The 15,123-nt window shown below is 38.0% G+C and overlaps 1 protein-coding gene across 3 annotated transcripts in view; it reads left to right on the top strand.

Annotated features, from left to right (window-relative positions):
* The first annotated feature begins 5,609 nt into the window (after positions 1-5,609).
* Positions 5,610-15,123, top strand: part of TRIM55 (tripartite motif containing 55) — a 273,771-nt gene continuing 264,257 nt past the window's right edge. For all 3 annotated transcript variants that reach the window (XM_077270601.1, XM_077270600.1, XM_077270602.1), the window contains exons 1-2: positions 5,610-5,909; positions 9,781-9,962. In XM_077270601.1, the coding sequence (XP_077126716.1) occupies positions 5,742-5,909; positions 9,781-9,962 (350 nt within the window). In that variant the 5' untranslated portion in view covers positions 5,610-5,741. The remainder of the gene's footprint in view (positions 5,910-9,780; positions 9,963-15,123) is intronic.

The raw sequence follows: 15,123 nt of genomic DNA on the forward strand, positions 1-15,123 counted from the left end.
CTCCTTCTATTCCGAGCCCTGCCGTGTGCCCAAACAGTGGTTCCCCCCCACATATGGGGTTTCAGTGTACTCAGGACAAATTGGACAACAACTTTTGGGGTCCATTTTCTCCTTTTACCCTTGGGAAAATAAAAAAAATTCTTGCTAAAAGATCATTTGTGTGACTAGAAAGACAAATGTTCATTTTTTCCTTCCATGCTGCTTCTGCTGCTGTGAAACACCAGAAGGGTTAATAAACTTCTTGATTGTGGTTTTTTGGGGTATTTTCAGCCATATAGACCCCTCAAACTGACTTCAAATGTGAGGTGGTCCCTAAAAAAGTGGTTTTGTAAATTTTGTTGTAAAAATGAGAATTCGCTCGTCAACTTTTAACCCTTATTACTTCCTAACGAAAAAAAAATTTGATTCCAAAATTGTGCTGATGTAAAGTAGACATGTGGAAAATATTAGTTATTAACTATTTTGTGTCACATAACTCTCTGGTTTAACAGAAGAAAAAATAAAAATTTGATAATTGCTAAATTTTTAAAATGTTCACCAAATTTCCAATTTTTTCACAAATAAACACAAATATTATTGACCTAAATTAACCACTCCCATGAAGCCCAATATGTCACGAAAAAACATTCTCAGAATTGCTAGGATCCGTTGAAGCGTTCCTGAGTTATTACCTCATAAAGGGACACTGGTCAAAATTGCAAAAAATGGCCAGGTCATTAAGATCAAAATAGGCTGGGTTATGAAGGGGTTAAAATCAGTTGTACCCACCCTCCCCTGCTGCAGTGTCAGGTATCTGCTGATGCCCTAGTGTTTTCTTACAGGCAGCAGCAGTGCTATCACAATTACAACTCGTGACCCCTGCTGACAATCACCAGACTCATTGGTGATGCCAATATTGACGACACGAGTTGCTGAGCCCAGTGTTAGGCTGCAGCAGTCATGTGTAGTCTTTGGATCACTGCTCAGCCAGTGAACAATCATCAGAGCAGCAGAGAGTTGGTACTGGAGCAGGGGAAGTGCAAGTAGCTGATATTATTATGTATAAAGGGGTTGTCCAATACCTATAATACTCTTTATACATATCTATCTTTAAGTCCTAACCACTGCTGTCTATGCCTCCCACATCTTCAATGGTCGCCACCACTGTCTTTGATTCTGTATCCACCACCTCTTTCCTTGAAATGAGACATCATCATGGTGATAGATGCAGGGTGAGTAACACCAGCACTGCCCCACAGCTTCTATCACTGCCCTCAAATGGATCGTCATCCTGGGACAGTGATGGAAGCAAGGTGAGTGACAGCAGCACTGCCACAAAGCTTCTATCACCACTCTTAAAAGAATTGTCATCAAGTGGAGGCACTGTGGTCACTAACCTTGCTTTAATCACTGCACCTTGATGACATTTCATTTTAGGGAACAAAAATGGCAGTGTTAGAAGCAGTGACTGTGGTGGTGGCCACTAAAGATGCAGGCAGTGGGGACAGAAGTGTGGGGGCACTGAAGATACAAGCAGTGGGCACAGATGAAGTTTGGCGGTGGACACTGAAACAGCAGTCACATCTTGATTATCTCCGGTAAAACAGAACATCCTAAGCAGATAGCAGTGACAAGTCTGTGGTAAGTAACAGTAGTGCCATTCCATGATGACGTTCTTTTTCAGGGGAAGGGAGAGTGATTGATTTAAGACTTCCTTAAAACGAAACAGGAAGTACAGAAGAAAATACCAGATTTAGGGTATAACTGTATAGGGAGAATGGTATGGAATTTTATAATAAAGCAAATTATTAAACTATTTATGGGTTAAAGATATACAGTATATTTATGATATTTGCACAAACAGGGTATTAGCATCAGAAAACCCCTTTACAGGGTTAAACAGTGTATAAATGGTGAACTCCATTATGTTTTTAGCTATTTTGTGTAACAGGGCCAGAAAGACTAGACTTTACTCCCCATGTGGATCATTAATTAATCGATAGGTTTCCATGACATTATCGTAAGTTAACCAGATGTCCTTCCATGGACCTCTTTTGATAGGTACTAACAAGAGATGAGCAGATTGATCTACAGGGGGTTAAGTTTGAGACCAATTTCCTGGAATTGGAATGTAAACACTTTGAGATTCGATTTGTAATTCGAGTAAAAAATAACATAAAAAGTTGCCTGGTACTATTTTCTTCACTGCTGAAGCATCACAGAATGGGTTAACATTGTTTTATGTTGCCACACTGGCCTCATCACAATGCCTTGCAGCTACAACATCTTATGGATTATCATACTTTGTACAGTGGTGGTCACCACCTCGGCCTTCACAGATCAGAGGTTCTGAACAAAGCATAGTTTGTATGGCTTAGTCATTTTCCATCTCCAAAGTCACTGGGTAAGTCTCTTTCTTCCATAGTGTGTAAGTGTAAGGGGTGTATTAGGACTGTCTTGTAACCCCCCCCCCTTTTTCTAGTTAATGCAATGTATATATATTGTCATGTCCCGGCATGCTGCTATATGTATATGTTTTCTATTGTACAGGTAGGGAAAGTGCAGTACTTAGATAGTCCACTAGATGGGGACACATTAGCATACAGGGTAGAGCATATAGATAATCTAGGAGGGGCCTGCTGTGGGTAAGAAAGGGAATTTCCTGTTTCAGTAGTCAGTGGAGCTTGGGAGCTGAGACAGGCCAGGAGGTCCATAGAGCCCAGGCAGTCCCGTAGGGCCTGAAAGCCCGGGGCAACATAGTGGGCCCCGTAACGTTCCAAGAGGGAAGCCAAGCCGACCCACTATCAGCGGGTCAGAAGTGCAGCAGTAACAGCAGCAGTGCAAGAAGTAGTGACAGCAGCAGTGCAAAGAGCAGTGACAGCAGCAGTGCGAGAAGCAGTGACAGTGGTATTGAGAGCACGAGTTACAGCAAGAGTCACAGAAGGACAGTACCGCAGGTCGCTCCAAAAATGTGGCAGCTTGCTAATTGGGCTGATGCCCTTATGTCATCTTAAAGGTAGTCAGGCTGGACATGGAGGATGCTGCTATACCGAGAGGGACGGCACGTTCCAGGAACACATTGAAAAGCACAGGGAAAATGAAGGAAATGTGCAGTGTGGAACCTTATGTTGATGCTGTAACTAATAAGGCAACGGAAATATGCTCTGTGGAACCTAATGTTGATGTTGCAAAAGACATGGATGTGCTGAGAGAAGAAACCAGTAAAGTTACCTGTTTTAAGTTGAATGTGAACTCTGTCTCTATTTGTGCAACAATATCAGCAGCAGAACTTCGGCCACTCAGATGGGAGCCTGACAGTGCAGATGATGCAGCTGAAGGTACGCTAAAAGGGGACATTGTTTCCATGTGGCAGGAGTCCAGGGCACAGATAAGCAGATACTCTCAGCCACGACTACGGCCCTGGCCCTCTCTCACATAAGCTCTTATGGTCAACGGGGTATTCCCTCTCCCGTATAATGTGAGCTCTCATGATCAGCGGGGTATTCTCTCTCCTGTAGAATGTAAGATCTCATGATCAGCGGGGTATTCTCTCTCCTGTGGAATGTAAGCTCTCATGATCAGCGGGATACTCTCTCTCTGTTCTATAGACTTTTAAGCTCTTATGGTCAGGGAGGTTATCTCTCTTTCTCTCCTCTTCCCATTATATATTTTCAAAATAACTACAAGCTTTTCAGGATTGATAATTACACAACTTTATGGGCTATAAATTAAATTTTTGGGGAAAATTTTACAAAGCCAGCATATTTGTATTCCAAACTATTGTGTTTTTCCAACCAATTTTATTAACATTTTCAACCAGAACAAGACATAGAGAAAGCAAGGTTAACATAAATGCAATGGCATGAAACATTCATGAAGCATAAAAGTAAAAATAGAATAAAATAACAAAACAATAAATACAGTAAATTCTTATGGAAATATTTCCAGCCAGCGAGACCATTTTTTCAAAAAGGAAGGAAAGCAGCCATTCAGTAATGCCAATTTTTGTTCATAGGATTTATGCAAAACCAGTTTGTCAATAATTTCTTGTGAACAGGGTATTTTAGAAGATTTCCAAAAAAAAGCAATAGTATTCTTAGAAACTAAAAGCAGATGTATAACAAGTTTCCTAAAAGGTGGAGTCAATTGATCTGCATTCAACGAAAGCAGGGCCAACTGAGGAGACAGAGAAAAATCCGAACGTTTTAATGTAACAAAAATAAGAGAAGAGATTTCATCCCAAAAAGGTCTAATACGTGGACAAAACCAAAACAAATGGGAACGGCTACCATGATGTCCACAATCCCTCCAGCAGAGAGGGGAATTGGAAGGATTAATAAATTCTAAGCGAGACGGTGAATAATACCACCTAGAGATAAGTTTAAAATAAGACTCATGAAGAGCCATGGACATGGTGGCAGAATAAGTCAAGGACATGGCCAGTCCAAATGATTGTGTAAACTCATGTACTAACTACTGCAAACAAGTAACACATCACAAAACCTACTATTTTGGAGGTGTTCTGACCCAGTTTTCTAATCTTCACGATTTACCCCTTGTAAAAGACACTCAGTTCTTTCTAACCGCCCATTTTACTGACTTTCAACACATTAACTTGAAGAACTGACTGCTCACTTGCTGCTTAATATATCATGGTGTTTGACAGGCTCAATTATAATGAGGTTATTAAAGCGGCTGTCTAGTCTAAGAAGCAAAGTCTGCAGTCACTTTACATAACTGAACCAGCTGAAACATGACAGTGTGTGATGAGCACACTATCACGAATCCCCTGTGTTCCAAAAAGGAGGCTACAATTTGCATACCTGCAAACTATACCTATTAGACTCCTGGGCTTCTATTAATTTTCTTCTATTCTAAAGAATCGCATATATATGGTCACGTGACTGCCGACTCACACGGAAATACAGGGAATCATGACACTGTGCGTATCGCATACTGTAACAAATCTGCAGTCACATAGAGTGCCTGCAGACTTTGCTTTATAGAACGGACAATCTCCTGAATATTATTTGCTTCACTTAGCAGTAGCTTAAATGTCATGGCTGTGTCTTGTACAATATATGAAAAAGTTGAAAAAGTTCCATACTGGGAATGAAACATCGCCCTGGCATGATGGGTCAATAAACCTTTGAATATTGGACTATGGAGTGCTGCCTCTTTTCTCTTTTAGATTTTTTATATATGGCTTTAGCTAGAACAGCAGTATACATGTCGCTATAACTGTGAACAAATGCCTTTCCTGCATTGAATGCTTTCCACAGTCAGGCGAGATGGACTACTATCTAATGTTGAATAAGCAGTTTATATTAATTGCAGAATTACATTGAGGGATATGAAGTTCTGCATTTAGAAACAGTTTACCACAACACCGCTTGGTCCGAAGACACATTTAGTGACAGCTGTCATTCCTCTCCAGATGTCCCTCTGCCCACTTGCTCAGGCCCTCCCTATTCCCACAGGGTGGAATGTGGAGCAGACATCCCTGGGATTCGTCACCTGTCTGAATCTATCCCTCTGTCACTTTCATATATGGGCAGAGCAGTATGGCAACATGTGACAGAGAGCTACTAAAAACAGCTTGAGGGCTCTTCTAATGATCCTTTAAACAATGTCATCCTGCTGAGGAAACCCATAGGACATTTGATCACACGAGTCCAGGAATTATTTGAAGGGAACGAAGTCGGAAACTGACAGCACAACATATTTCTCTTAAAGTTTACTCTCCTTGGAATAGCTAGGAGATGAGCTCCTCTCTGTCTTTCCAGTCCTTGAGCAAAGAGCAGCAAACTATGGATAACTTGGAGAAGCAACTTATTTGTCCGATATGTTTAGAAATGTTTTCCAAACCAGTGGTAATCCTTCCTTGTCAGCATAATCTGTGCAGGAAGTGTGCCAGCGATATATTTCAGGTAAGACACATGACGTAAAAGTAAAGTATGACAGCAAAATATACAGTATGTAAGAAAATGGTAGTATTATGTTGGATTCAAAATCAACAATTCATGCTAAACTCAAGGACACTGAAGAACATTAGTAACACATCAATCATGTATTTAAAAAATGCTAATTACTTTATTAAGTACATAATGTATTAAAAAAGGCTTACACAGAATAATGGTTTTCATATTTCTTTGAGTTAGAATATATGTAGGGCTTTATTAAGGCAGTGCAATTTTTCTCTTGCCAAAATTAATATTGTGTTATTAAACTATGAAGCGTTTGATCATATTGACATCTACAGTTACGGTGCAGCAAATTTTGCAATATTGGCATTATTGGTTCTCCGTCAAGAAAGAATTTAAAGTAATTTTTTTTTTTTAAATTACACCCTAGCACCAAAATCATGATACCCCATTTAAAAGATGTAATTGTTTTTATTCATACATTTTTTTTTAATTCTCTTGTTTTTTTCAAATGATGTCAAATGATGTCAATGGGGAAGGACTACAGCAAAACTGCACTAACAAAAAAAGGCTTGCTGTATTTTATCACAGTTTACATTAAAAAGCATAGTTTTAAAAACTGAAAACTCTACACTGCGGAAAATTTGTAATTTTATGATATGTACTAGGCCTGAACCTTTTCAATTCCTTGTTTTGCCTAAACAAAAATGAATCAAAAACAGCATTTTATAGATCCTTAAGATTATTAGACAAACATTATAAAGAACTGATTTATGAAGACTGACATAGACCTATAGGCTATATATTATCTCTATCAGCTTTACATAGTGTCTGTATTTAAAACAACATATGGACAGAACATGCCGCAATGTTATTCAATGGGCTAGAACAAATGCGAATTTTTTCGCATGAACCATATGTGAAAAAAAATCTCAAAGCGTACAAGTGTATTCTGTTTTTCAGATGAGATATAAACCTCAATGGGTGAGAAAATAACAGGTGGCAAACGCACGCTCTACATACGACCTCCGTTTTTAACGGATCCATTGCAACGATTAACATAAGAAACTGTATTTGGCGTTCTATAATTTTTCATTATTGATGTATATAAACAGATGCAATACGGATGTCAAAAACGGACATATGGATGGCATGCAGCACACTATATGGATGAAATATCATTCATTTTTTTCTGTATGAAAAACAGATAATTTTTCAGAAAATCCTCTGAACCCATCCTATAGTAACATGACAACTTATGCCCATGCAACATCAGATTGCCTTGTCCTACAGGCATACCTGCAAGTAAGGCTACATTCACACATCTGTGTATAGTGTTGGTGTGCTGTCGTTTTTTTTATCGGACAGCATATAGACCAATTATGTATGTCTTATTTTGATCCTCAAAAGAGGAGCTGCTCTGAGCTTCACGGATCTCACACTTGAATCTATAAGTCTCAAGAATGTGTGAATAAATCCATGAAATTGAATGGGCCCCAGTGCTGTCTGTTAAAAAATTGGGCAGCACATGGGCATTCTTTACTGATGTGTGAATGTAATTTAATGATAATGAAAGGGAGTCACACAGAAATCCTTTAGGGTTTGATTTCCGTGGACTGTCGGGTCAAGGTCACAGTCACTTGCAAATTAAAATGCGACCTCATTTATTTGTAACCTCAGACTTTAATATGAATGGTCAAGTAGCAGCCAAGTTGTTGGGTATTACCACTGTGCCCCATTGGTATAACAATAACGCTGGTATATTCTCCATTAAGTACTTGCTTATAATAGGCCATGTGAGTGAGAAAACCTTTGCATTGATGGATGAGGCAGTTGACTGGTTTGCCCTCAACATTCTTTCTCAATTATATTTTGGCAAAAATTGAATTTCACTAATATTTAAAATAGTATTCTACAGACTACATCCAGAAGCAATGGCTGAACATGGTATGGTGCCTAAAGTTTTGCCATGCTAATCTAGGGAATATATAGGTTCCCATGGATTAAAAAATGCATGTGAAAATACCCTAGTGACTGGACATCACTATAACACATTCATCTTTATTAATCCTTGAGAAAAATTGAGTTTTGTGCAGCTAATATTTTCATGTCCTACACAAGGATCCCTGAATGTAACACCACAAAAATGAACGATGACCCCAAGCTAAACTATAAAAATAAATGTACCAACTAATATTTTTCTATATGTAGCTTGATTGTCAAGCTCCTTTTCTCTATATGTTTACTGTGTAGCCTATAAAGCCTTATATTTGGTCATACATGGTGCTATACTACTTCCGTTAAGAAACATATAGTTAGCTAATGGCTTTCAGCAAGTGGAAATTCTTCATGGGATTTGTACCTTCTTTGATTAATGGGGTGTCAGGAGATAAGAGTTGTCTTACTGACCAAATATACTGTATATTTATATGAATCTATAAAAACTAAGATGTGAAATAAAACCATCATAAAGTGTTATTACTCTGCTGCCGATGGCTGATATAGGCTTCACGGTCCTGTTTGTTAGATATTTTACAGTAAGTTCTGATTTTAATGAGAACTTTCTATTCCATTGCCAGAAGTCCTTGAGACAAATAATATATAATAAATTAAGTAGAATGATGAAAATCTGAAGTGTAAGAAAACTCTTGATACACAAGAGCCTTTCATATTCGCACAGGAGGCAGAGGCAGGTCATTTTATGATTCAATCATTTTTATTGAAAATTTTGTAAAGAAAAAAACTGTTACATATAATTTGTTACTTAATATTACAGTTTTACTAATATGGATAAAGATGTAAAATGGCCATAGAAAATGTCCTCAACCTCATCACCTTGAACTCTGTCTGTATCTTAAACGGGCTTTGTGGTTCCGGAAAACCTTTGTCTCTTAGCTAAAGTTTTTAAAAAATCACCCTGCCCAAATCCAGAGCTGAGTCTTCGCCATGTCCCAGTGTCTGTTATTATCTGCTGCGCTGATTTTATACCTATCGTATTGTAGCCAATAACTATGCCAAGCTTCTCTGCCTAAGCTGACGGCACACGTGGCTCAGAGCCACTGAGCTCAGTGATTGGCTGCAACATTGTCAAAGGGACGTCATCGCTAGAGATGAGCAAACTTATTCGGAAAACGGTCGCCGAATCCAAATGGGCCATATTTGTGCCGAATTTATGTTTGGCCATCTTTTCCGAACATATCTACTCATCTCTACTTGTATGAGCAAAAAAGTTCGGAAAATGATGGTTAAACATAAATTCGGCACAAAATATGGCACATATAATACGGCGCCCGTTTTCCGAATAAGTTCGCTCATCTCTACCCATCGCTACACACAATAACAAACACCAGAATCAGCGGCGGAGACTCAGCGCTGAACCCTATGAAGGTGAGGAAAGCCATTTTTTAAAATAATAAACTGCATCTAGAGGACAGAGATTTCTTGCAAAACCAGAAAGCCCCTTTAAGCAATGGAGACATTCTCCATGGGAGGAATCATAACCACAAAGAACAAAGTCCAACACTTTCTTCTCTAAGACACAGTTCTTGGGTCAAGTCATTATTAGATGTTGAAGGAGCTTTTGGGCAAAGGTTAGATACCAAAAGGTGTTTGTTATGGTAGTTTCTAAGTTGCTGAACTCTCCTGGTATTTATTCATCCGTTCCCAGTTATTAGAGAATAGCTTTGTCCTCGGCGTTACTAAATATACTGTAGTAAGGACTAATGATAGCGCATCACATTCTCATCATTAATTACTTTGGGTCTACAGAATTACACACATGTGCAGGCTGCCCGGCATTTCATCTTGCCGATCTAACTCTGCAGACACGGAGATTGTATCTATCCACATGACATGTGTTACACTTCTTCTATAACAGGCCTCCAATCCATATTTACCAACCAGAGGAGGAAATACTGTAGCAACGGGAGGTCGCTTCCGCTGTCCGTCCTGCCGGCATGAAGTGGTTTTAGATCGACATGGGGTCTATGGATTACAAAGAAATCTGCTTGTTGAGAATATCATTGATATTTATAAGCAAGAATCAACAAAAACTACAAGGTATTGTCTGCATGATCACTTATATCCATGAATTGCATGCAACTTTAATTATTCTACAACTATATTAAACGCTAAAAGAATTACCTAAACAAAGTACGTTTGTTGTCAGAATTTCTCCTCTCATATAATACATACAGTATGCATTGTGTAATCCCATTATGGGGGCTACTTAGACCTCCTAGGCCCTAAAACAAAATCTGTAACAAGGCTTCCACCTTACTAGATGTCTTTTATAATACTGGTGTACCAGCGTATACAAGCATCTGTCATGTCTTTATCCCCTATAGCATATTCTCTTTACATTCAATAATAATACTTAGATTTAAGGGGTAACATTTCTCCTTATGGAGGGTGACATTCCCGACATTCCAGTGTAAGGAGGCTTATAAGCCCTGCAATACTCCTCTGGGAAATTAAATGTGCAAAGTGCCTCTTCACAGAGGAAGATGACTTGAACTCTAGGGTCAGCTATTGGAAGTAGGGTTCCTAAAAGTCAATATCGACCCTTTAATGAACCTTGATCCTACATCATATGGCAAGGCTCGTTAAAGGGTCAATATTGACTTTTAGCTGTTTCCAGTAGGTGGCACTAGAGTTCAAGTCCTCTTCTTCTCTGAAGAGGTAATTGGCATATTTAATCATAACTAAAATTGAAAGCGTCTTTCTACACTCATGAGGGCTAGGACTAATTTTTTTTATAGACCAAAGCAAACACATAGTATATGGATAACTATAATAAAGATATATTGCCATTAATTTCACTAACAAAATACCAGGTATAGCAGCTGCTATGGGGCCAGGTACCCAAAATGGCTGGGTTGGGGGCATCTCTACAGAGATAAAGTGCAGTTAGTGATGACTATAAATGATTGAAGAAATCATGGGGATTTATTTCACAGTAAAACACTGTACTTACAGGAAACCATAAAATATGGTTTTTATTAATCACTTTATTTTTTTTAAATGAAAAGAATTGATCATGGACAAAAAGCTTATTACGATAAACACTCAATGCTTATTACCCTAACCACTTGCACATATTCCCTTTTCTAAGGTTCATCACAAGTAACAAATAAAATTAATACAAAGCTTCTATGTGAATTGATTCTAGTTGTATATTATCACCTATTATGAGATCTTCCAATTTTAACAGAAGGTCAGAAGTGTCACGTATATAAGATGGTAATGATGTATGAATTGTCTTAGTACCTTGTCAAAATAAATCCCACAATTCTGTGTAATGGAGTCATTGCCTGAGACTTTGGGATGGCTTTTAATGGGATAAGCCCCTTGGGTATCTTGGGTAAAGCATACGACACTGGGATTGTGAGTCTTCTGGAACATAAAATACCTCTAGTTTTTAGAAATAAGTCTGGAATCCAGAGCGGAGGTGAGCAAGGAGTTCAGATCGGCATTAAAGGTGTCAGTAGGATCCCTATGCAATGTGTCATAAGTTAATTTGTCGGTTAAGATCTTTAAGCACATGTCTTTGTATGTTAAGTGATCCATAACTACTAAGTTGCCACCTTTATCAGTTTCCTTGAAAATGAATTTATCATTTTCAGATAATGCATCCAACGCTTTTTTCTGTAATGGGCGTAGATTAGAGCTTTTTCTTTTAATCTTGGAACCTAATTTTTTAAGATTAGCCGTAACTAATTTGATGAAAATATCTAACCTGGACACATTTTTGTGCTCTTTGGTCTTAGATCGGTAAATGGGCCAGTGTCTAATGCTCTTGGCACATCATCATCAAGGCAATGAACCTTGTGCACTCAGGACCTTACTATAGGTTATCCAAACAAATCATACGATTTTGTGAGACATGAGGACAACTGTCAACTAAGTACATTTTTTCTTTGCTAGTTTCCTTACTTATTACTCCTGATGAACCTCAGAAAAGGGGAAACGCGTCGAGTGGTTAGGGCGGGGGTAGGGAACCTTTTTTCTGTCAGGAGCCATCTGGATATTTATACCATTCTTCGGGGGCCATACAAATTGCACGATAACACTGCCCACAAAGTACATCCTGACGCGTCAGGATGTAATCTTCCTTTGCACGCTCCTCAGTGTTCAGTAGAGGGCCGGCGGCCATCAAAATACAACTGTCAGCCCAATCAGTCCCTAAGAATCTGCCCGGGGGCCGGATAAAAGGGCCTGAGGTTCCTCACCCTTGGGATAGGGTAATAAGCTTTAAGTGTTTATGGTAATAAGATTTTTGTCCATGACCAATTTTTGATTATGGTATACAGTGATTTCCAATGGTGTTAATGTACTTTAAATTGTATATATAATACTTGCTGTCAGGACTGAAGCGACGTGTTGGAGTGGTGTGAGAGAATTTAGTGGTGTGGCATTTTGGTTGGTAATTATGGAAATACATTGACTATTGCTGCATCAGGATTTTACTATCTATGATGAGGTAATCAGGATTTATTGTAGCTGCTATTATGCTTGGTCTCAGCTGGTGCTACTTCTAACTTTCTTATTTTACATATACTATATACTTTCTTCTGTGATATTACTTCAATGTATGTACCGTATATATTGATTAATGCACAAAGCATTTTTTGGTTTATTGATGTAATAATCTTTTGAGACATCTGTGAGCACTTGGCACTTCTCAGTCAGCTGAGGGTCTACATTTGAGATCAATAAGTTGATTTCCTGGTCTATAAATGATGCACTATAATATATATATATATATATATATATATATATATATATATATATATATATATATATATATATATATATATATATATATGTAATTGTATTGCAATCCATGCATATTATACCCTTTTCTTATAATGTATTAATTTCATCAGGCACACCCTTTTCCCCTAATTTTTATATTTTGTGTTTTTAATTGTCTATTGTACTTTTATTTTTTTTATTAGTTATCATGTTCATTGATTATGGAATAATAAATTCATTATATTACATTTGCCTTTTTTTAATATATTTTTGGTAGGACCGATCTAGGTCTTATCTAGTGATATGTGTTGATTACAACTAATCTCTCACTATCAAATCCCTTTTTTAGTCAAACTACTACTGGCTGAATGTAAGCGCTGCTGTACTTTTTATATACAGCTCTGGCAAAAATTAATTTTTCTCTTTATAGGTATATTTTTGAGTAAAATGTAAATTACTCATTTATTCTATAAACTTCTGACAACATGTCTCCGAATTTCCAAGCAATAAATTTTGTATTTTTTTTCTGAAAAGGAGAAATGATCAAAATAAAAAAAAACAAAAACAGTTCTTTCAGACCTCAAATAATGCAAAGAAAACAAGTTCATAATCAGTTAGAAATTACAATACTAATGTTTTAACTCAGGAAGAGTTCAGAAATCAATATTTTGTGGAATAACCATGATTTTTAATCACAGCTTTCATGCGTCTTGGCATGCTTTCCACCAGGCTTTCACACTGCTCCTGGCACAAAAATGTAAGCAGTTCTTCTTTGTTTGATGGCTTGTGACTATCTATCTTCCTCTTGATTACATTCCAGAGGTTTTCAATGGCATTCAGGTCTGGAGATTGGGCTGCCCATGACAGGGATTTTCATGTGGTGGTCTCTTAATTTTTGCCAGAGCTGTATATTCTGTGAACATCCCAGCATTATAATCCATATCTTAAAGGTGCATGGGATTAACACATAAATTGTTGTATCAATATGCACTTTGTACTTTATTTGTTGAAATAATAGTGTGACACCATTAATAGTTAATATAGTACACATTTGATATATTGGTAAATTTGCTTGCCCTTTCCTAAAACTGGGGCCTAATAGGGCTAGGAGGATCAGCCGTCGGTGAGCAGGGGCGCCATTTTCGCAATTGTAGGGTGCCAACCTCCGTGGCAAGGTAGAGATGTGCTGAGGTTCAATAGGGTGAGGTATTGTCCCCCTTATTGTGATTTTTGCTATAAAGATGTGGTAGTGGTGGTTCTAGTTATTTAATAATAATACTTAAAGCAAAAATTAAAGTGACTAATAAAAGCTATATTTTTTGGTACCCTGCATGTACAGTGTTTTATAGTAAAATAATTGTTTGATTGATACTTGGACTATGTTATCTCAGTTTAACTGTGAATTTCCTTGAGGCATGGGGATTTAAATGCGGTTCCTAGTTTATGTATTACTATGAAAGCTAATGGTTATCCCTGATGTGTGCATTTGCCCGTTTTTGTGACTCTACCTTTTGTATTATCCTTGTACTGTGACATTATGTGTGCATCATTTTTCTGTCATGCATTTTAGCTTTGAGCACCATTGTAATTCACCCATCCCTGTGTATATATCATACTCATTTTGAAGAAGGGATTGATTGGTATGTCATATTCCGGTAGCTATGAGTGTGATATTTGTATGTGAGGCTCCATGTGTTATGGCATTGTATCTCTTGTCTCATTAATGTCATGCAATTTATTTCATTGATCAGATTTGTCAGGTTGTTCTGGTTGATAATTAAACAAATGATGTTTGTTTTACCTAGTATTGATTTTCTTTAAACATCCTGAATTACCCTTCACTAATGAGGGAGACAACATAACTAGGCTGCCATGCAAAACCCTCCACAATACAATACTCTTATTTGTTTTGTGTCTATCTCCTTCCTATTTTGTCAAATACATCTCCATAGTAAATCCACTGATGATTTACCTTTGCTCCCCAAATTCCACTTCTCAGGGGTTAGGTACAAAATTGAACCAAATCTTCAGTCTTCAACTTTCAGCAATTAAAACTCTTAAATCCACTTTTAATAGCGACTTAATGGATAGTTTCACCTTTGTTACACTAGATCAGTGTTTTCCGAAACTCCAGTCCTCACGGACCCCACGGGTCATGTTTTCAGGATTTCCTTAGTATTGTGGAAGTATCACCAAGGCATCAGGAATTGTCTCACCTATGCAACACTATGGAAATCCTGAAAACATCACCCGTGGGGTCCGTGAGGACTGGAGTTTGGGAAATACAGCACTAGATGGAGGCCCGATGTTATGGCATCGGGAGGCGGTAATGTCACAATGAGGGCAGGCTTTGCAGTGTTGAGAATCTTTCCGCCCATGTGCTCACCCACCTATCCACTGTCTCTTTCCCCATGTGCTGACTTCTCCCATCTGTGCTCTCTTCTTTGACCTGTCTACTCCATGT

This window comes from Ranitomeya variabilis, chromosome 6 (genome assembly GCF_051348905.1).
Source record: "Ranitomeya variabilis isolate aRanVar5 chromosome 6, aRanVar5.hap1, whole genome shotgun sequence".
Classification (NCBI taxonomy): domain Eukaryota; kingdom Metazoa; phylum Chordata; class Amphibia; order Anura; family Dendrobatidae; genus Ranitomeya; species Ranitomeya variabilis.